This window comes from Tamandua tetradactyla, chromosome 16 (genome assembly GCF_023851605.1).
Source record: "Tamandua tetradactyla isolate mTamTet1 chromosome 16, mTamTet1.pri, whole genome shotgun sequence".
Lineage (NCBI taxonomy): Eukaryota > Metazoa > Chordata > Mammalia > Pilosa > Myrmecophagidae > Tamandua > Tamandua tetradactyla.
In genome coordinates, this window is record NC_135342.1 from 2,910,783 (window position 1) to 2,935,044 (window position 24,262).

At 36.8% G+C, this 24,262-nt stretch overlaps 1 protein-coding gene across 11 annotated transcripts in view; it reads left to right on the top strand.

The window, feature by feature from the left end:
- Positions 1-5,588, top strand: part of ZNF583 (zinc finger protein 583) — a 31,719-nt gene extending 26,131 nt beyond the window's left edge. For all 11 annotated transcript variants that reach the window (XM_077130640.1, XM_077130643.1, XM_077130639.1 and 8 more), the window contains one exon: positions 1,368-5,588. In XM_077130640.1, the coding sequence (XP_076986755.1) occupies positions 1,368-2,845 (1,478 nt within the window). In that variant the 3' untranslated portion in view covers positions 2,846-5,588. The remainder of the gene's footprint in view (positions 1-1,367) is intronic.
- Positions 5,589-24,262: the final 18,674 nt, after the last annotated feature.

Genomic DNA, 24,262 nt, shown 5'->3' on the forward strand with positions numbered 1-24,262 from the left:
TAGGAGTTAGCAACCTAAATCCAAATACATTTTCTTTAGAATTTTATTCCTACCAGAGCTCATTCTCTGCTGTGATAATATGTCCACTTCTATAGTTGTATTCCACTTAGTTTCAGCCATTTACCCCATACGTGCAAGTAGATCATCCTAATGAGGGGATGGATTAGTGTGGTGTTTCACATATTACTTATTGATTTACTATTTATTCCACAGATACTAAGCACCTTCTATGTACCTAGCCTATTCTCAATGGTAAAAAAAAAACAGTTCTTGCACATGAAAGTTTACATTCTAGTGGGGTTACTCTAGTGGAGAGTAAGTAAACATGTACTATAATGTCAGATAAATTAAATGCTGTAAGGAAAAACAAGGCAAGGCTGGAGGTTAGAGAATGATGGAAACATATTTTATATCAGGTGGTCAAGGAAGGACATATTAAAAAAGTAATACGTGAGCATAACTTCAAGTGAAGAAATGCATTGAGAAATAGGTCAAGCAGATCTCTGGGGTAAAGTGCTTTCTATGCAAAGAAACAGCATGTGTACTGTTCTTAAGGTAGGAATAGAAGGAATATGCGTATGACTGAAGTGAAAGAAGCAAGGAAGAGAATCAGGGGAAATATGTTCTGACAGGGCCAGAACACACAAAACACAGCTTTGTAAACCATGGTAGTAATTTTAGATTTTTAAATAATTGTGGTGAGAAGTCATTGGAAAGACTTGAGAAGAGGAATGAGGTGATCTGATTTGGGAATGGAAAGAGGAAGGCTACTTAATAATGCCTTGGCTAGGTTAATAAAAGCAAAAACATCTGATAGAGATTTATATAAAGGCATCTTCATTTCAGTGATCAATTGAAAATTTACAATTGGTTGGAACATATCACATAGAAAGTGATTTTCAGAAAGACCATTTTCTCATTACAAAAGGTTAACCATGAAGGTTTCGTGTACAGCCTCAGGCAAAATTAATAGTGCCTAGTATGTCTTTGAGCCTGTGGATCCTGTGGAGGCTTTTGGGCCCCATTATTGGCATTATCAGATTGGCTTTTTAAAGATAATTAACTTAGCTTGAATGCAGGGTAGCTTGAGAAAAGATGTTTGAAGACTTTATATTCACTTAGCTATAGAATGATGATTATGATTTCAGATGACCTCTTCAATTCTTTATCTTTTTGATATTTACCTTACTGATTGTATATGATTAATTAATTTCCTTATCAGCTTAAGTTCTCATTCTTTAAACTTTCATATTTTTAGACTGTTAAAATCCTCAACCTTTATGTATTTTATCCACGTATTTTTTATTTAGAAGTTTCTTATCTAATATATAAATACAAAAGACATTTCTTTTCTTGATGTCTTTTAGATTGGGAATATATCTTTGAAAACAGTGAATTTTCATCAGAGCCAGATATTTATGAAGAATCATCCAAATTAATGACAATGGGGAGAAACCATCTTAGTTATGGCCTTGACCCCTCCAGTTTGAGAGGTGACTATGAGAGTGAGGCCTGGTTTAGGAACCAGTTGGGAAGTCAGGAGTCACATCCTAGTCAGTTGATCATCACTCATGAAGAAATCCTCTCTGAAGAGCCAAGCAATGACTATAATAAATCTTGGCAAACTTTTCATCCGGATGCAATACTTGATATACAACAGAATTTTCCCACCAAAGGAAGAGTTCGTAAGCATGAGCCACAAAAGAAAAGTTACCGAAAAAAAGCTGTTGAAATAAAACATAAAAAAGTCTATATAGAAAAGAAACTTTTGAAATGTAATGAATGTGAGAAAGTCTTCAACCAGAGTTCATCCCTTACTCTTCATCAGAGAATTCATACTGGAGAGAAACCCTATGCATGTGTGGAATGTGGGAAAACCTTCAGCCAGAGTGCAAACTTAGCTCAACATAAGAGAATACATACTGGGGAAAAACCCTATGAATGTAAAGAATGTAGGAAAGCCTTCAGCCAGAATGCCCACCTTGCTCAACATCAGAGAGTCCATACTGGAGAGAAACCTTATCAGTGTAAAGAATGTAAGAAAGCCTTCAGCCAGATTGCACACTTGACTCAACACCAGAGGGTTCATACTGGAGAGAGACCTTTTGAATGTATTGAATGTGGAAAGGCCTTTAGTAATGGTTCATTTCTTGCTCAGCATCAGAGAATTCATACAGGAGAGAAACCTTATGTGTGTAATGTGTGTGGGAAAGCCTTTAGCCATCGTGGATACCTAATTGTACATCAGAGAATTCATACTGGAGAGAGACCTTATGAATGTAAGGAATGTAGGAAGGCCTTCAGTCAATATGCACATCTTGCTCAGCATCAGAGAGTTCATACTGGAGAAAAACCTTATGAATGTAAAGTATGTAGGAAAGCCTTCAGCCAGATTGCATACCTTGATCAGCATCAGAGGGTTCATACTGGAGAGAAACCCTATGAATGTATCGAGTGTGGGAAGGCCTTTAGCAATAGTTCATCTCTTGCACAGCATCAGAGAAGTCATACTGGAGAAAAACCTTATATGTGTAAGGAATGTAGGAAAACATTTAGCCAGAATGCTGGCCTTGCTCAGCATCAGAGAATACATACTGGAGAGAAACCTTATGAATGTAATGTTTGTGGGAAAGCTTTTAGCTACAGTGGATCTCTTACTCTACATCAGAGAATTCATACCGGAGAGAGACCCTATGAATGTAAAGACTGCAGGAAATCTTTCAGGCAGCGTGCACACCTGGCTCATCATGAGAGAATTCATACTATGGAGTCATTCTTGATTCTTTCCTCTCCCTCATCCTCCACATCCAGTCATTTACCAAGACCTCTAGGTTTTATTTCCTGAATATGCCTGGAATCTCAGCCCTTTAATCCATTTATTCATCTGTCCAAGCCACAATATTCTGTTTGATGTGAACTGTGGAAATAGCTTTCTCACTGATCTCCTGTAAACACACCATTGCCTCCCCCAGTCATCCATATTACAGTCAAACTTTTATTTTTAAAATTAGTTAAACCATATAATTTCTTCCTCATTAAAACCCTTCAGTGGCATCCCATAGTTCTTAGGTTAAAGCACACATTACATACCTCAAAAATGGCTTTAACTCGCCCTCACCAGGCTACCTTTCAAAGGCCTATCTCTTGTCATTATCCATCTTATTATCTGGATTCTTATCCAGAGTTAAGAACTCATATTCCAGTGTCAAATAGATGTGGGCTCCAATCTTTGCCCTTTCGCTTTTTAGTCTTCACGTTTTGGGGAAGTATCCTGTCCTTGTAAACTTCATTCTTTTAATTTATATTATGGAAGTAATAATAGTACTACCTCAAAAGTTAACAGGAGAATTAAATGGAAAATGCATGTATATTGCTCAGCAGAGTGCCTAACAAAGTAACAACTCAAATATAAAATAAAAGATTACCATGGTATACAAGGAAGAACTGATCATGTCAGCCATGATCAGCCAAGTGGAAAAGGGAAGAGAAACATCTCAGAAGTAGGAGGTTGTAAGCATTTTTTTTTTTTAGGTTGTAAGCATTTTTTATCAGACACAGTAGTCATTGTCCTATATGTAGGTGATGAGGCTATCAAAGTAGGATTGACATTAGATTCCATGATGATATAAGGTAAGATAGTAGCCTCTCATCATTTCCGCCTGAACATACAGACTTAATACTTTGAGGTTAAGAAAAACTATTTTATATACTCAACTGTTCTAAGAAGTTAGATTTTTAAAAATAATATTAGTAAGACAATTTACTGAGATGAACCCATCATTTTACATTTTAAAGTGAGAAAAAAGTACTAAAAAAGACAACCTGGCCAATAAAGAAGAATAGAAAATATGTTTGACCCCCTCTTCTAATTCCACATGGGTGAACTGAATCAAGCCTATGTCATTTAAAATAGAAAGTTTTAAGCTTCTAACCTGTAATTCCAAAATTAGAGGGGATAAAAACCTAAAACCATATGCCAGTACTCATAAGCTGTTTGCCCATGACATTTAGTTTGGTGTGCATCAATTTTAAAATGAATTTGAATACTTTTAGGAGGGCATGTGTTCCCATTGTGCCAAACACTTCCTTTTTCACATTTGACTTGTTTTACTGTTTATTACTTCCCTTACTCCTGAAGGCTTTGCATATTCACTTTTGAGGTATCCAATTCACATATGCATATAGATATGAAGAGAATGATGAAAACTTTATGGTGAAAAGGAAGACTTGAATGAACAGATAGATACTCCTGGTGGGAAGTCTTGGTATCATAAAGCTGCTAGTAAGCCCCAAATTAATCTACAGATTCTTTGTACACCTAACAGAAATCCCAAGAATAATTTTTCTTGTCTTAAAACATATTGTGTGCATGCATACATGTATATGTATGCATATACACGTGTACATATGTTAATACCAATACATAAAATATGATAAAGGTAACATTTTATACTAGTGGGTTAACTGTTGGAAAATTCATTCTGCTCTGTACAAAAACAATGACTCCTCAGATGCTTGAAGATTACTGCTGAGTGGTTAATTCAAATAAGAAATATAAACTGTACTAGAAAACACCCTAATATTTTATAATCACAGAGTAAGAACAATTTTCCTAAGCATGATAAGGGTTCCAGAAGCCATGAAGGAATTAAGATTCAGAGGTTTACATAAGAGAAGTAAAACTTTTGTGTGTCAAAGATATAAGAAAGATTTTTTTAAAGGTCAGAATGGGAGAAGAAATAGCACATATAACCAATGAAATCCTTATCAATATAGAAGTGCTCCTACAAATCACTTAGGAAATGACACCTTCCCACAACCGCACCCCCAGGCATAGGCAAAGCAATATGTGACTAGTAAATATGTGGTAACTATTAAGTCTCACTAAGATCAAGAAAAATACAAATTAACCAAATAGCCATTTTCCAACTTCAGATAGCTTTTAGAATATTCGTTGTGAAAATATGGATTAGTACAAATTTCTGAAGGAAGTTTAACATCAGAATTTTCAAGAGGAGCATCAAGATTATCTTTCACAGTAATACACTGAGGACACAAATTTGACTTCCCTCAATGTTCCATTAAACAGATAATTTGAAAAGGTAGTGAAGAAAAAGCAAAAAGGAGAGGATGATCAATGGATGAGGAAGCTAAACAAAAAAAGGGTGGGGGGGGGGTCATGGTCATGAAATGTAGCAAAAGCCCTTACTTTAGATGTCTGAATTACAAAAGGGGCTTTAGTAATAGCCAATCTGTCCATATGATCCCTGGAGAAGTTCAAACATGGCGTTGGCTTGTACAGAGAGTGGGGGTGATAGGGAAGCATGATGGAAGGGCTGTTAAGAGGTTTTCTATACAACAGCTGAGCTGGTGGCCCCTGCCAACGACTTACGCACTCCACCCACACCAATAAATACTTGGATAAAATCTCATCCAATTCATGAAACTAAACACCATGAAAATAAGATCCGCATGAATAAAAACCTAAATAGAAATATATTACATATAGGTGTTAGAAGAAAATAATACAGTGTGATATGTTTATGACTTTGGTACTGGACATAGATTAAAAAAAAAAAAAAAGACAAGCTATAAAGGGAAAGATTGATGGAATTGACATAAAAATTTAGCATACCTTTAAACAAAGTTAAAGGATAACATAAAGAAAGGATTTGTAATATAGTATAAAGGGAAAGGTGTAATAACACCTTTAAATTAATAAAGGGCAAAACTATTAACATTTTAACCATCCCATGTATAAGCAAATGTAAAAATGGACAAAAGATAAGAACAGACAAATTATAGAAGAAATGCAGATGGCCAGCAAATGAGTACTCAATCTCACTAATATGAAGAGATGTAAATTTAAACAATGTAAAATAAAATATTGGCAGTGATGTGGGGAATTAAGTACTCTCATCGCTACACTTTGGAGGCAGTTAATTTTATAGTATTAAAGGTATTTTATATATATATATATATATATATATATATATATATACCACTTTAAGGGCAGTATGGTTGGTACATGAAAAATTAGGAACAACCTAAATTTCCATCATAGAGGCATGGCTAGAAATATGCAGCAGTTTAAAAGAATGGACTGATAATGCTGATACGGGTTTGACTAAAGGACTTATTGAATGAAAAAAGTTGCAGGACTACAGTATTATTTAAAATATATCTATATTGGCACTTATATGTAGGTATGCAAATACTTTTAAAACTTTCTGAACAGACATATCTAATGATAAGTGATTCTTCTGGGAAGGTGTTCTAGTCAAGAAGGGATTTCATGTTACTATAATGTTTGGAGTTTTAAACAATAATATAATTTAAAAATTCTAAATATGAAAAATTCAATGAATTTATGCAGAACTAGGGTGACTAGAGTGAGAGTTGGCAGCGTACACTGAAGCTTTTTGGAATTTGTGGAATATCACTGACTTGCCAGCCCTTCCCATGCATAGGGGTCCCCTTAACCTTTCCCATTCAGGTAAGCAGAACTATAAGTGAGCGTTGCTTCCTATGAAACGGAGCTCGAAGGATATTAAGGAATGATGAGAAAGAAAGAAAGAGACAGATGGGATTAGGGGGTCTGATGATCAGCCGTAACAACAACTTTATCTGAACAAGATCCTGCTTATATACTGCAGGGTAACAAAAGGCATGCCTGCACTTCCTGAGGAAACAAAGTACTTAACCTTCTTCATACTTAATATAACCATTTGGGGTAAACAAACATTCTCTTCCTCCTAGACTGTTCCAAACAAAGCAGATAACAATCTCCTCAGTTTCCTGCTGCCACCCTGAAGCCAGCTGCTCCCAACAAATTCTGCAGGTCTTGTTTTAACCCTTGGCTCCTACATTTCCCCCTTATTTTATTAGCCAAGGTGACAGTGCCTGTCTAAGGTTGTCCTTGAGCTCTGAAGGAAGGGTCTTACCCGTCATTGGCTACCAGTCAAGCTCTCTGACTTTGATTAGGGAGGGAGCCAAGAGTTTTTGCAAGAATCACACTGTTAGAGTGGCTTTGCTTAGTGACTGTGCCTGGCTTAGGTCTCCCTTAAGCGCTGAAGGAAGGGGCTTACCTGTCATTGGCTACCAGTCAAGATCTCTATTTGTTGTTTAACACCACTGAGGAGGAAGAGAAAGAATAAACAGCCCCAAACCTAACAATGCAGTTCCAGCAACCACAGCCACTGTGATAATTCCAATGACAGCTGTAATAATGAATCCAATTAGTCTCTTAGTCCTTTTTAGATATTCTTTTGCCAAATGGATCAGAACTTGTGTTTCTGGAGAGGATTGCCAGGATCTTGACACCTGCACCAGCAGTCAAATAACTCTCCTTTGCCTTGCTGCTATAATCGTCTCATTTTCCTGCAACCTAAATGCTTGGAGACAAGTGAATAGAGAATAATTCTCACAATTAAAAGTTTGATTTCTTATATGCATATGACCTTTAAGAAATATATATGGATCTCTAGTACATATTTGCATACAGTGTTTATGGCTGCTATTTAAAGAGAAGTTATAGTTACTAGAATTTGCTATAAAAATTGATCCCAGTCCTAGGAAAACTTTCCATAAATTTCTCTAATGTTGTATGTACTGTCCCATGGATTTGGCACAAATGGTCCTCTATGTATTAAACTCAGATTTAGCTTGCCTGTCCGTATAGTCTCAGTTATCTCCAAGTTAGAGATGGGAAGCCCCACAGGAGCTGCATCTCTTATAATCCCATAGGAATCATTAATTATGATAACTGCTCAGTCCACATGACATAACTGCCATCCATTCCAACTTCCTTTCCCAGCTAATAGGCAAGTATTACTTGATTCCATAGAGTTATGCATATGGGTCTTTCTAAAAATGGAAGAGTTCAATTTGATACCATTTTTCTTCTTCCTTAAGTAGTTTTGGAAGTCTTGAATCTACTGGACCTGAGAATCCTAAACTAGTATTCAAATATTTTGGTAAAGTTGGACCTGCCCATGTTAGGGCCCACAGCAAAGGTAGGTTAGGAATATAAACCCAATAAGTATAATTATGTCCCTGTCCTTCAGCAATTAAAGTTATATGTCCTATAATATACAATGCCCATTTAGTTATTTTCATCCAGGTTGACATGTCTGGGTTTTATTCTCCTCGAGAGAATCCAAACTGAGGCTCTGTCATCTGCAATGACAAGAGCAAATCTCCTACCCCACACCTTTATCATGCCTGCTTTCCATAACTCATCTTTAACATCTTTCCAATAGATCAGCTTTAGCTGCAATTCTGTTTTGGGTTGTATCATTTTTCTTTTCCAAATTACTAAAATGTTGTTCTGCAGGAGTCTGTGATGAATCATCATAAATGTTTTAAAAATTTAAAGTAAACAATGCTTCTGCTAATTGATATTTTGGTGTACTTATTTTCACAAAATCATCCTCCTGATCATCATCTCCCCGTTTTTGTCTCATGAGCATAGCCTTTAGCATCTGGTTTGCTTGTTCAATAATTCCTTGCCCAGAGGGATTATGTGGAATTCCTGTGAAATGAGTAATATGAAAAGTAGTACAGAATTTACAAAATTGCTTCCCTGTATAAGCAGGGCCATTGTCCGTTTTAATAGATTGAGGCTATCCCATAACAGCAAAAGCTCAAACAAGTTCTGTAACATATAATTAGGAATCCCTAAAGTGGGTCTAATCCAGTTAATATCTCCTAACAGTTTTTGAAAATCATTTTAAGTTCGTAAATTATCTCATCTTAATTGTATTTTTTGAGGAATTATTTTATTAGCAGCTATTTGCATTCCTAAGTATAGGTAAGGCTCAGTGTTTTGAATCTTTTCTGGAGCTATTTGTAACCCATATTGAGGTAAAATATTTGTAATTATGTATCTCAAATTAAGTTATTTATTTACTGTCCTTTTCCCTTGCCTCAGGTTCACACTTCTGTATTTCTATTTTGAAGATTTTCTTTGGATCTTCTAGCATATTCTCCATATCCTCGTTTTGTTTGTCCTATCTCTCCTTTAATTACTCCAAATATTCTCTCAATCTTTCTATCTTATCTTTTTGAGAAAAAGCTCCTTTTTTGAAGAAGCTTTTTTTAGCCTCTTTTTCCCAACAAGAGTTCTATATTTCCTGGCCGTGTCATCCTTATGCTCTTAACTATTTCCTTTTACTATTTTCTTTCTAACAACAAGAACCTTTGTTGCTTCTTTATTTTTCCTAAACTCCCTTCTGTTATTGCCCCATGTGGCCTCACTGTATTATTATGGAAAAATGTTTTCAGCTCAGAACTTTCTTCACTCCTTTTCCATCAATATCTCCCATCTCACTATAGGGAGTCTGCTTTAGGCTCTTCTCTGTTTTATCCACAAAGTCTTTTTCTTCAAAATACAAATAACTCAAACTTTATCAAAGCCTTATTTTTGTGATGGCACCCTAACAATGTTTTCCACACACAAACATACAAACATACATACATACATATTCCTCCAGCCACCTATTGTGATTACCCGTTACCCTGATGCTACAAGGAAAATGCTTACTTACCAATATGACTTGAGTCCTCTTCTATCAGCTGGACACACGTCCCTCTAATGGAGACTTTTCCTTGGTTCCTTAATATTGTTTTGGAGTCTTCCTCTTCTTCTTTGAGCCCCACATTGAGCACCAAATGTTGCTTCCTATGAAACAGAGCTTGAAGGATATTAAGGAATTATGAGAAAGAAAGAAAGAGACAGACAGGATCAGGGGGTCTGAAGATCAGCCATAACAAACAGCAGACAACTTTATCTGAACCAGATCCTGCTTATATACTGCAGGGTAACAAAAGGCATGCCTGCACTTCCTGAGTAAACAAAGTACTTAACTTTCTTCATACTTAACATAACCATTTGGGGTAAACAAACATTCTCTTCCTCCTAGACTGTTCCAAACAAAGCAGATAACAATCTCCTCAGTTTCCGGTGCCACCCTGAAGCCAGCTGCTCCCAACAAATTCTGCAGGTCTTGTTTTAACCCTTGGCTCCTACAAGTGAGAACATTCAAAATACAAATTTAAAACCCCCCTGCCCTCTACCAAGATAATCAAGGCATATCACCATTCTTAAATGTGAAGAGACAGCCAAAGGATCATCACATGAAAAAAAAACTATCAATAAAATCAAAAGATGCAACTAAGTTCACAACAGAAAATTCAGGTAAAAACAGAAAACTAAAAAAATATAAAAAATATATGCTATTTGAGCAGAAATAAATTGTAAAACAAATATGGAATGCTACAAAAAAGAGACATGAATACCTCAGAATTTCGAAGTGTGTGCACATGTGCACATATGTACATATATTGCTGAAATGAGAACGTCCAAAGGAAATAAAACTCTACAAGCATATAAATAAAACAACAAAAGGTGACACAAAACGTGATATGGACATTCAGAAGGTTCAATGTTTGACTAATAAGAGTTCCAGAACGATTTCTGTTATTAGCAAAAGAAAAGAGGAATGTATCAAATAAATAATTGAGAAATTTTCTAAATTCAAGGAAGGCATGTGTTTTCAGCTTGGAATAGCTCATGGAGTGCAGCAGGTTGAGTTTGGAAATACCACAACCACAGCAGTGTTGGTGATAGGGGGATGTAGAGGGTGTGGGGAACACATCCAGAAATATCCTTGTGAAATTTCAGAATACTAAAGATCAGAAGATCCTCAAAGCTTCCCCCAAATTTCAGTATCTTTTAGTTTTTAAGCTGCCAGAACACAACATACCAGAAATGGAACAGCTTTTAAAAAGGGAACAGCTTTTTAAAAAGTCTTATAGTTCTAAGGATGTGAAAATGTCCAAATTAAGACAAGCCTATAAAAATGTCCAAACTAAGCCATCCAGGGAAAGATACCATGGCTCAAGGTAGGCTGATGCATTCAGGCATTCTCTCTCAGCTGAAAAGACACATAGTAACATCTGCTAGCTTTCTCCCAGCTTCTTGTTTCATAAAGTTCTCCTGGAGGCATTTTCCTTCTTCATCTCCAAAAGTCTCTGGCTGTGTGGGCTCTATTAGTTCTTTTGCTTTTTCTAAAATGATTCCCTCTTAAAGGACTCCAGTAGGCAATCCTAGTTTGAATGGGTGGAGCCACATCTCCATGGAAACCATCTAATCAAAAGTTAGCACCCATAATTTGATTGATCACATCTTCATGGAACAATAAAAAAGATTCCACACAGCAATATATTTTTTTAAATTTATTTATTAATAAAAAAATTAACAAACCAAATAAAACATTAACATATATAATCAGTAATTCACAATATCATCACTTAGTTGCATATTATCATTTCTTAGAACATTTGCATCAATTCAGAAAAAGAAATAAAAAGACATTAGAAAAAAGAAATAAAACAAAAACAGAAAAGAAAAAAAAAGATTATACCTACCATACCCCTTACCCCTCACTTTCATTGATCACTAGCATTTCAAACTAAATTTATTTTAGCATTTGTTCCCCCTACTATTTTTATTCCATATGTTCTACTCGTTTGTTGACAAAGTAGATAAAAGGAGCATTAGGCACAAGGTTTTCACAATCACAGAGTCACATTCGTTTGTTGACAAAGTAGATAAAAGGAGCATTAGGCACAAGGTTTTCACAATCACAGAGTCACATTGTGAAAGCTATATCATTATTCAATCATCATCAAGAAACATGGCTACTGGAACACAGCTCTACATTTTCAGGCAGTTCCCTCTTGCCTCTCCATTGCTTCTTGAATAACAAGGTGATATCTACTTAATGCATAAGAATAACTTCCAGGATAACCTCTCGACTATGTTTGGAATCTCTCAGCCATTGCCACTTTGTCTCATTTCACTTTTCCCCCTTTTGGTTGAGAAGGTTTTCTCAATCCCTTGATGCTAAGTCTCAGCTCATTCTAGGGTTTTTCTCAATCCCTTGATGCTGAGTCTCAGTGCATTATAAGATTTCGGTCCCATGTTGTCAGGACGGTCCACACCCCTGGGAGTCATGTCCCACGTAGACAGGGGGAGGGTGGTGAGATTGTTGTGTTGACTGGAGAGAGAGGCCACATCTGAGCAACAAAAGAGGCCCTCTTGGGGGTGACTCTTAGGCCTAAATTTTAAGTAGACTTGACCTATCCTTTGTAGGGTTAAGTTTCATATGAGCAAACCCCAAGACTGGGGGCTCAGCCTATAGCTTTGGTTGTCCACACTGCTTGTGAGAATATCAAAAATTCTACTTGGGGACTTTAAATTTCTCCCCACTCTCACCATTCCCCGAAGAGGGCTTGCAAATACTTTTCCAGTCACTGATCAAATCACTCTGGGATTCATCGGGGCATCACTGTGGATGAACCAACAAAATCTCATGTCCGACCTGAGGTTCCAAGTACTTATGGTGTTCAATCAAACTATCTACATAAGTTATATTAGGATATGCACTAGTCAAAATATAAATTTTGTACCAAATTAAACATTTTTTGCTTTAGTCTCACACATAAGATGACATTTTAAAATATTAATTACCATCTATTTTCAGCACCCTGCAATAATGACATTCTTTTGTTCTTCCTCATGCAAAAGTATTTTTAAAATTTTTACATTTAGTCACTATTATTATACACTCTAAGTATTCCTAGATTATACCATCTCAATCTTTAACACCTATCTTTCTTTCTGATTTCATTTATGCCCCCAGCCCTCCTCCCTCTATCATTCTCACATCCAGCTTCATTCAGTGTTTTAACATAATTGTATTACAGTTAGGTAGTATTGTGCTGTCCATTTCAAAAGTTTTTGTATTCAGTCCTGTTGCACAGTCTGTATCCCTTCAGCTCCAATTACCCAATATCTTACCCTATTTCTATCTCCTCATGGTCTCTGTTACCAACAAAATATTCCAAATTTATTCATTAATGTCAGTTCATATCAGTGAGACCATACAATATTTGTCCTTTTATTTTTGGCTAGTCTCACTCAGCACGATGTTCTCAAGGTCCATCCATGTTGTTACATACTTCATAACTTTATTCTGTCTTAAAGCTGCATAATATTCCATCATATGTATATACCACAGTTTGTTTAGTCACTCTTCTGTTGATGGACATTTTGGCTGTTTCCATCTCTTTGTAATTGTAAATAATGCTGCTATAAACATTGGTGTGCAAATGTACGTTTGTGTCTTTGCCCTTATGTCCTTTGAGTAGATACCTAGCAATGGTATTGCTGGATCATATGGCAATTCTATATTCAGCTTTTTGAGGAACCGCCAAACTGCCTTCCACAGTGGTTGCACCCTTTGACATTCCCACCAACAGTGGATAAGTGTGCCTCTTTCTCCACATCCTCTCCAGCACTTGTCATTTTCTGTTTTGTTGATAACAGCCATTCTGGTGGGTGTGAGATGATATCTCTTTGTGGTATTGATTTGCATTTCTCTAGTGGCCAGGGACGTTGAGCATCTCTTCATATGCCTTTTGCCCATTTGTATTACCTCTTCTGAGAAGTGTCTGTTCAAGTCTTTTTCCCATTTTGTAATTGGATTGGCTGTACTTTTGTTGTTGAGTTGAACAATCTCTTTGTAAATTCTGGATACTAGACCTTTATCTGATATGTCATTTCCAAATATTGTCTCCCATTGTGTAGCTGTCTTTTTACTTTCTTGATGAAGTTCTTTTATGCACCAAAGTGTTTAATTTTGAGGAGTTCCCATTTCTTTCTTTCTTTCTTCAGTGCTCTTGCTTTGGGTGTAAGGTCTATAAAACCACCTCCAATTATAAGATTTATAAGATATTTCCCTACATTTTCCTCTAACTGTTTTATGGTCATAGACCTGATGTTTTCATCTTTGATCCATTTTGAGTTAACTTTTGTATAGGGTGTGAGATATGGGTCCTCTTTCATTCTTTTGCATATGGATATCCAGTTCTCTAGGCACCATTTATTGAACAGACTTTTCTGTCCCAGGTGAAGTGGCTTGACTGCCTTATCAAAGATCAAATGTCCATAAATGAGGAGGTCTATATCTGAACACTGTATTTGATTCCATTGGTCAATATATCTATCTTTATGCCATTACCATGCTGTTTTGACCACTGTAGCTTCATAATATGCATTAAAGTCAGGCAGCGTGAGACCTCCAGCTTTATTTTTTTCCCTCAAGATACTTTTAGGAATTCGGTGCACCCTGCCCTTCCAGATAAATTTGCTTATTGGTTTTTCTATTTCTGAAAAGTAAGTTGTTGGGATTTTGATTGGTATTGCATTGAATCTGTAAATCAATGTAGGTATAATTGACATCTTAACTATATTTAGTCTTCCGATCCATGAACATGATATGCACTTCCATCTATTTAGGTCTTCTGTGATTTCTTTTAACAATTTCTTGTAGTTTTCTTTGTTTAGGTCTTTTGTCTCTTTAGTTAAATTTATTCCTAAATATTTTATTCTTTTGGTTGCAATTGTAAATGGAATTCATTTCTTGATTTCCCCCTCAGATTGTTCATTACTAGTGTATAGAATCACTACAGATTTTTGAATGTTGATCTTGTAACCTGCCACTTTGCTGTACTTGTTTATTAGCTCTAGTAGTTTTGCTGTGGATTTTTCAGGGTTTTTGACATATAGTATCATGTCATCTGCAAACAGTGAGAGTTTTACTTCTTCCTTTCCAATTTTGATGCCTTGTATTTTTTTTTCTTGTCTAATTGCTCTGGCTAGAACTTCCAACACAATGTTGAATAACAGTGGTGATAGTGGACATCCTTTTCTTGTTCCTGATCTTAGGGGGAAAGTTTTCAGTTTTTCCTCCATTGAGGAACTAAGGAAGTTCCCTTGTATTCCTATCCTTTGAAGTGTTTTCAACAGGAAAGGATGTTGAATTTTGTCAAATGCCTTCTCTGCATCAATTGAGATGATCATGTGATTTTTCTGCTTTGATTTGTTGATATGGTGTATTACATTAATTGATTTTCTTATGTTGAACCATCCTTGCATAGCTGGGATGAATCCTACTTGGTCATGATGTATAATTCTTTGAATGTGTTGCTGGATTCGATTTGCTAGAATTTTGTTGAGGATTTTTGCATCTATATTCATTAGAGAGATTGGTCTGTAGTTTTCTTTTTTTGTAATATCTTTGTCTGGTTTTGGTATGAGGGTGATTTTGGCTTCGTAGAATGAATTAGGTAGCTTTCCCTCCTCTTCAATTTTTTTTTGAAGGGTTTGAGCAGGATTGGTACTAATTCCTTCTGGAATGTGTGGTAGAATTCACACGTGAAGCCATCTGGTCCTGGACTTTTCTTTTGGGGAAGCTTTTTAATGATTGATTCGATTTCTGTACTTGTGATTGCTTTGTTGAGGTCGTCTATTTCTTTTTGAGTCAAAGTTGGTTGTTCATGCCTTTCTAGGAAGTTGTCCATTTCATCTACATTGTTTTATTTATTAGTATAAAGTTGTTCATAGTATCCTGTTATTACCTCTTTTATTTCTGTGGCCATCCAGTAATATTGAATGAGGATTAAATGACATGGCTTTTTGGGGGTACATGATAGCTTCAAACCAACACAGTAACATAAAATGGAACAAGAATCAAGGTTGCCCTCTCCTAACAGATGTTGGATGATAGAATACAGAACAATTCCTATGAAGTTATGAAGTAAAATTATGTTGAACCTAGAAGTCTATAGACAATAATAATTAAAGCTTAATACCCCAAATCAATATATTCTTTATTGAAGGGGTATAATTTACTTCTACATGCCCTTTATAGGGTATTAAAGGACATGCTCTAGCAAAATGTGGATGGAAATGAAGAAAGTAGAACAGGCTTCAATAAAGAAGGGATATTGGTGTTGAGGATGACTAGGAAGACCACTCTGCAACAAGCATCGAAACAGACTGAATTACTGGAATTCAGGGAGTGGGCAAAGAAAACCTCCAGGAAGAATGGAATGTGTTCCATTAAAAAAGAATGAATATGAAGTTGCAGAAAAATGAGGAAAACAAAAGTTTGTTCTTAAAAAGGAAAGAAAAGAGTTATTAGCTCTAGGAAAAGACATACCAGATTTTGTGGTGGTAATATAAAGTGAGTCCTCATAAAATGTGGCATGATTTTGGAAAATAACTAGAATATAAAAAAAAGAAAATTCAACTTCAGCAGATCATTATGAATAGTCTCCTTTAAGTTGGTATTGGTATAATAACAGGATCTGTAAGGGAGGGTTTATAATCTTCACACATTGCATGACTCTGAATAGAATGTTATTTATATCATGATAATGATATAATGCCATTTTATTTTCCAACTTTTAGAATCTATAGGCAAATCACTGAAATCTCTCTCACTATACACATATACACATGCACGTACACATGCACATAACCTATTTAATGTAAAAGGAAAGATGTACCAGATTAGAAGGTGGGTGGTGGGTAGAGAAATGAGAGTTGATGCAATTATAAGGGGCAATAATATTTTCATCTTACACATAGGTTAACTGTATTTGAAGTTAAAAATAGAAGCAATGGGGGAACTAAAACATAATTCACTTGGTGGAATGAATTGGACCATTATCAGTCCTAGAAAAGTGCCATAAGGGGTGTAAATGATAAATCCCAAAAATAGCAAACACAAAAGCAGGATTTGTTCAGAAACTCAAGGCAGCTTAGGCTAAAACTATTTATGAATTCATAAATGAAAAATGTAGTTCTTGTTATGATACAGCCTCTGACAGGCTGGATTTCAGTGTTCAAATTCATCAGAGGTTTGTAACTCTCAGCTCTGCTTTTGTTTCATCCTCTGAAAGTCTTTTATCTCTTGGTGGCAGAAATATGGTTTCTGATGACTTTATGTCTAAAAAGTCCTTAGAGCTTTTTTCTCTCAAAAAGAGTATTATTCCCTCCCCCACCTCCATTTCCATCCCTGAAGGAAAAAAGTATGATTTGTCCTGGTTTAGGCTATATGCCCACTTCAGGACCAATCTCTGAGTCCTTGGTTTGGGTACTCTGGCCAGCCAAGGTCAAGTGCACATACCTATGCTAGGACTGATTGGACATTGGACTGACCATTTCACAAAAGTCCCTTGGAATGAGGCAGAGGCTGGGGTAAGGGTTGAGGCTCAGTTCACATAAAGAAAGAAGACAGTAAAAGTAATGGATCTACACTACACTGGGAGTTATAAGTATAAAGGTTCTTAGTTCCTCATTTTCAATAGGAAATCCACCAATCTGTGAACACTATCATATATAAAGATAAATGTACATATACATGCACTTTTCAAATGGAAAAGTAGAAAATGGCTTGCAATTAAGCTGTTTTGCCAACAATCCTGAGGTGGCTGCGTGTTGGACAAGGTAACCCCAACAACAAAGGCTGGGGCTGGGGTGACAAGAAGTAGTTGAACCTCACCTGGACCACTTATGTAAGGGGATTAAAAGGGACTTGTTTTTAAGACCCCCCAAAAAAGACATTCATGGAACATATCAGATAGGGACAGAACCAATAGAAAGTGAGGCTGTTTAAATAAAGGGCAGCAGATGTGATCTACAAAGAAGGTGGCTATCAAGTAGTGAAACTTCATTTTCCTTTTTTCTTCTCCTAATCTCTATAGAAGAGTGATGTAGACTAGTGTATCCCCATAAGGAAGCCATTTTACTGTATGTATGAGGGGCCTTTGTCTTACAAACTTTTGAATTTAAAGTGATGAAGCCAAGATGTCTCTGTTCCTTTCTCCTTTCTGAAATCAAGTTAAAACAAAACATGAAAATTAAGAGATGTAGGGTGGTGTGATGGTGGCTCAGCAGCAGATTTCTCACCTGCCATGCCAGAGACCTGGGTTCAATTCCCAGTACCTGCCCATACAAAAAAAATAAAAATAAATTAAGAGACATGGAAGCTCAATTTTTTTTATAACATGAAGAAACATGTATAACTCTGAGCCTCAAAGTCCACAGAGACGAACTGATAAATGTGGTGAAAATTCAGGAAGAGAAACTTGTTGCTGCATCAAAAAGTGCACAATTCCCCCAAAGCAGTGGCATACTTGGAAGGACAAAAGAAAGGGTAAGTTGATTGGAGCCATAATATCACATTGATCAGCCTGATTTGGAAGCCTCTTTCAAGTCTGTTTAAAATCAAAGCATGGTTCCTGGAGCCTGCACAGGCCAAAAAAACATAATAAAAGAAGAAAGAAAGGAAGGAAGGAAGCCAAAAATAAAACATAATAAAAAAAGGAAGGAAGGAAGGAAGAGGGGGGGGGAGAGAGAAAGAAAGAAAAGAAAGAAAGAAAGAAGAAAAAAAGCAAGCAAGCAAGTATGGGCAGGGGTGAGGGGCAGAAGGGCTCAAGGAGGAAACACATGGGTTTGAAAAGGCAACTTATCATGTGACAGAGGAGAGGAAAAACTTCCAATAATGTGCAGGACTGCAAAGTTAAGGATATATCATTTCTCCTCAAAATATGATCCATGCACCAACAGCATCAGCACCTAAGAGTTTATTAAAATTCCAAAATCTTGGACCATAACCCAGGCCAAATAATCTACATTTTTACAAGATCCCCATATGGTTCGAATACACATTAAAGTTTGAGAAGCACAGGGCTAAAACAAATTTCCTGCTAGCCAGGAAAACTTTCTTTTGTTAAATAGCTAAATCAGCAAGGGCTCCCCTTTTGAAAATTTAAATGTCCAGCCTTCCTGAGACTCCACAAAATACCGGTAGACACAGACTTCCAGAACTTCCTTCCAAAACTGAACAAAATAAAAAGAAATAAAGAATGCCAGCTCCACTGAAAGAGTAAAGAGATACTACATTATACCACGAACTATGAAAAATGCTATACAGAAAAAACAGGGCCAAACTAAAAGAACAAGTCAGATCTTTGCCACTCTCTATCCTCTGGTAAGAACAGCATAATGGAGAAAAAGCAAGTGAAAGAAATTCTGAAAAACTTCACAGATATGCCCTAATTTGGTGGACAAGATGTAGTTAGCACTGGGCAAAGACAGTACAGAAACAGTCCTTGTTTATCCCTATATAGATACTAGTTTGGTAATGAAGGGCAGGCAATATCTATTAAAATATGCCTACCTTTGGATCCAACAATTTATTCCTCCAAATACTGGTAAAATATTTCAAAAGAATATGTAAAAGGATATGAACTGGAACATTGTTTTTAAAAAGTAAAAAAAGAAAAATTAATCCTAGATCTAAATCCTAGATCCATAGTGAGTCTTGTTCTCTCTAGATGCTTATTTGTGACTTGCACTTCTAGTGAAGATGGAGATGAATGATTTACCCTTTGTGTTGGTTTGAATCTTTTACATACGCCACAAAATGCCATGGTCTTTTAATCCATTCCTGTGAGTGCAGACATATTGTGGGTGGAAACCTTTGTTTAGGTTATTTCGATTGAGATGTGAACCTGTCCATTCAAAGTGGGTCTTAATCCTTTTACTGGAGTCCTTTATGAGGAGATAAAAAAAATTTCAGAGAGCTGTGAGAAAGAAAAGCCCCAGAGAAGCTAAGAAAGGACCCACAGAAGCTTAGAGAGCAGGACAGTGGAAGCAAAAGCTGAAAGCAATGAAACCCAGGAGTGAAGGGCCAGCTGATGTTAGCTAAGTACCTTGCTATCTGACAGAGGAGCCCCAGATGCCAGCAACCTGTCTTCAGAGAAGGCATCCTGTTGATGATAGGACCCCTAAGAACTGTAAATTTGTAAGTTAACAAATCTTCATTGTAAAAGCCAAGCAATTTCTGGTATATTACATTCCAGCAGCTTTAGAAAACTGAAACACCCTTCCATCTAAAACACTTTAAAATTGGACAAAATACATGAAATATTGGTACTCAAGACAATGGACATCAGGCAATAAATATAGTCATCCCAGAGAAACAGAAAACTTAAGAGATGATTTGTTCTAGTTTGCTAGCTGTCAGAATGCAATGAATGGCTTTTTTAGAAAAGGAATTTATTAAGTTTCTAGTTTACAGTTCTAAAGCTGAGAAAATGTCCCAATTAAGGCACGTCTACAAAAATGTCCAAACTAAGGCATCAACAAGAAGTTACCTTCACTCAAGAAAGGCCGATGAAGTTCAGAGTTTCTCTTTCAACTGAAAAGATACATGGTGAACATGGCAACATCTTCTAGCTTCCTCTCCAGGCCTCTTACTTCATGAAGTCCCCCCAGGCGCATTCCCCTTCATCTCCAAATGTTGCTGGCTGGTGGACTCTGTAGGTCTCTTGTCTCTGCTGCTCTCATTATTCTCAAGCTTTCTCAAAATGTTTCCTCTTTTAAAGGATTCCAGTAAACTAATCAAGACCCACCTGGAATGGGTGGAGTCACATCTCCCTCCATTCAAAAATTAATACCCACAAATGAGCAAGCCACATCTCCTTAGAGATAATCTGATCAAGTTTCCAACGTATAGTGCTGAATAGGGATTAGAAGAAAGTTACTCCCACAAGATTAATTAGAATTAAAACATGGCTTTTCTAGGGTACATAAATCCTATTGAATGAGCACATGACTCCTGTGATTTTTCCCTCTCTCATGGAGTTTCCAGACTAAGGTACAGGTTTACCCCGAGTTGAGATAGAGTGGGCATTAGGAAAATCAAGATGGCTAGTGTGCCAGTTTGAATCTGTTGTGTACCCCAGAAAAGCCAAGTTCTTTAATCCTTATTCAGCATTTCAGGGTAGAATCTTTTTTTTTATTGCTTCTATGGCAATGTGACCCACCCAACTGTGGTTGGTAACTACTGATTAGATGGTTTGCATGGAGCTGTGTCTCCACTCATTCAAGGTGGGGTTGCTGACTAAAGCCCTTTAAGAGGAAGTCATTTTGGAAAAAGATTTAGAGCCCACACAGCCAGAGACCTTTGGAGAAGAAGGAAAATACCCATGGGGGAGCTTCGTGAAACAAGAATCTGGGAGAGAAAACTAGCAGGCTTTGCCACATCCCCTTCCAGCTGAGAGAGAAACCCTGAACTTCACTGGAGTTCTTGAACCAAGGTATCTTTCTCTGGATGCCCTAACTTGAACATTTTTATAGCCTTGCTTTAATTTGGACATTTTCATGGCCTTTGAACTGTAAACTAGCTACTTAATAAATGTCCATTTCTTAATGTTGTGGGGTGCACTGAAAGAGAGACCACATAATTCAAAACTGCAAGCCAATTGCTTGCAAAATTGCAAGCCAATTTGGAGTCTTTATTAGCTGACTGGCGACTGCCTCAGAAACTTCCAAGAAGGGAGATTCAGACAGCAGCCCCCAGAGGTTTTCAAGGTGTGCTTATAAAGGCTAAAATCATGTTGTGGTTTTGCAGTTGCAACAAGCAAGCATATCATAGAAGCAGAAAAATGCTGTTAGCTGTTGCCAAAACACATCCCGTTCTCTCAGTTTCCTAACATTGGTTATTGTTTAACTCTTGGGGACATTCCGCCCCAAGGTTGTGGGGACTTTCCCTGCTTGGGTCTGATTGATTGCTTCTGGTCCTCCACACTTAAAAGCCATTCAATTTCTGGTATATTGCATTCTGGCAGCTTGTGAACTAGAACAGCTAGTTCACAGGATAGAGTGTTTGATAGCAAAAAATGTGAGCAGAGGGAAAAACACTGGGAATCTGCAGGGGATTCCTCCTCTTATCTTCATCTTAGTGCTGGTGAGCTCAAGGAAAGTACCTGAAGCTCAGGAAAGAACTGATAGACTACAAGGAGAAATAGACAAATCTACAAGTATAATTGTACATTTCAACATGCCTTTCTCATTAGAACATGTAGGCTGAAAATCAGTAATGATATTGAACAATGCTATCAATCAAATTGACTTAATTGACATTCATAGAACGCTCGCCCTGTGCTGGTTTGAAAGTATTATGTACCCCAGAAAAGCCATGTTTTAATCCTTATCCAACCTTGTGGGAGGAGTCATTCTTTTAATCTTGGTTCTATATTGTAGATTAGAAACTTTTGATTAGATTATCTCTGTGGAGATGTGATATGCCCAATTGTGGGTGTGATCATTTGATTAGATGGAGATGTGACTCCAGCCATTCCAGGTGGATCTTGATTAGTTTACTGGAATCCTTTAAAAGAGGACACATTTTGAGAAAGCCAGAAATGACAGAAACCATAGAGGCAACAGAATTTCAGAGCAGAGCAGATACAGATGCCTACACTTGGAGAACAGAGACATGAAAATTTGGAGATACTTGGAGTCCAGCAGATGTTGCCATGAAATGTTAAGCAAGCCAGAATAACCTGGAGAGAGTCAAGGGAAGCCAAGAGATGAAACCCAGCCCCAGAGAAGCTAAGTGAGGAACCCCTACAGGAACAGAGGCTGAAAGCAATGGAGCCCAGGAGAAAGGGACCAGCAGATGCCAGCCAAATGATTTCCCAGCTGACAGAACTGTCCCAGACAATATCAGTCTTTCTTGAGTGAGGGTAACCTCTTGCTGGTGCCTTAATTTGGACACTTTCACTTCCTTAGGACTGTAAACTTGTAATTTATTAAATTCTTTTTAAAAAGCTGTTTCGGTTCTGGTATATCACATTCTGGCATTTTGCAAACCAAACCCCCACCCCACAAGAACAGCAGAACACACACTCTTTGCAAATGCACCCAGAACATTTACCAAGATAGACCGTATTCCAGGTCTTAAAATAAATCTCAATAAATTTAAGTTATTCAAGTCATACAAAATATGTTTTCTAGCAGCATTGGAATTAAATTAGAAATACATAAAAGAAATATATTTGGGAAATCCCCAAGTATTTGGACCAAAACAACACATTTCAGTAACTTATGGGTCAAAGAAAAGATTGGAAGAGTAAAGAGAAAGTATTTTCATCTGAAGGAAAATGAGAATATGGCATATCAAAATGTGTGGGATGCACACATTTTGTGCATAATAACTGTGGATTTGTCTATTTTTCCTTTCAGTTCTATCAATTTTTCTATGTAATCTTGTACCTCTGTAGTAAATGGAAACATTTAGGATATTATTTATTTATTTATTCATTTATTTTTCCCTTAATTTTTCTGGAAAAGTAACCCTTTCATTACTGTTTTAGTTTGTGAATGGTGCCAGAATGCAAATACCAGAAATGGAATGGCTTTTATATTTTTCTTACTTTTTTTCTTTTTTGGCATGGACAGGTACTGGGAATCAAACCTAGCTTTTTGGCATGGCAGGTGAGAACTCTGCCTGCTGAGCCACTGCGGCCTTCCCTGGAATGGCTTTTATAAAGATTTATTAAGTTACAAGTTTACAGTTCTAAGGCCTTAATAATGTCCAAACTCAAGAAAAGCCAACGTCTGTCACATGGGAAGGCATGTGGCTGGAATCTGCTGGTGCTTGTTCCCAGTTCTGTTCCTTCTAGCTTCTGATTCTAGCAGTTTCCTATCTAAGCATCTCCAAATCCTCACTTAGCTGCTCAGGGGCAAAACTCTGGGTTTCCTCTCTTAGCTTAGCATCTCTTAGAAAGGCACGTGGTCATGGCTGCTGGGCTATGGTTCCTGTCTACCTTCTGTTAGTGCTTTCAATTCCTGGTGTCTCCTGGAGCTTCTGCATCTCCAAACATGTGCTTTAGGTGTTTGTTCTCTCCTTATCAGAACTCCAAGCATCTCCAAATGTATGCATCTACATGGGCTCTGAAGCAACTCTTCTCCAAGCATCTGAGATTCTTCCAAAATATTTCCGTTTTTAAAGCACTCCAGTGAATGAATCAAGACCCATGAAATGGGCAAATTCACTTCTCTTTCTAATCAAAAGGCCACACCCACAATTGATTGTTTCAATCTCTTTGGAAAAAAACCAAAGATTTCCACCCTAAACAATAGGTCTGCCCCCACAAGACTGGATTAGGAAAAGAACAGGTCTTTCTGGGGGTAAGTAACAGTTTCAAACTAGCACAATTATTATGTAATGCCTTTTATACTATCCCAAGTTATATTCCTTGTTCTGAAGTCTACTTTGTCTGATATTAATATGGCAGTCTTTATCTTAGTATTTGCATGGTGTATCTTTTCCCATTATTTTGTTTTTAACCTATGTCTTTATATTCACAGGGGATTTATGGTAGTCGACATATAGTTTGCTCTTGCTTTTCATTCCCTCTTACAATCTCTGTCTTTTAACTGGTGTGTTTAGATTATATATATATATATATATATACATATATATATAATTATTAAAGTTTATTTTTCTATTATGATAGCATATATATAATATAAAATGTACCATTTTAACCA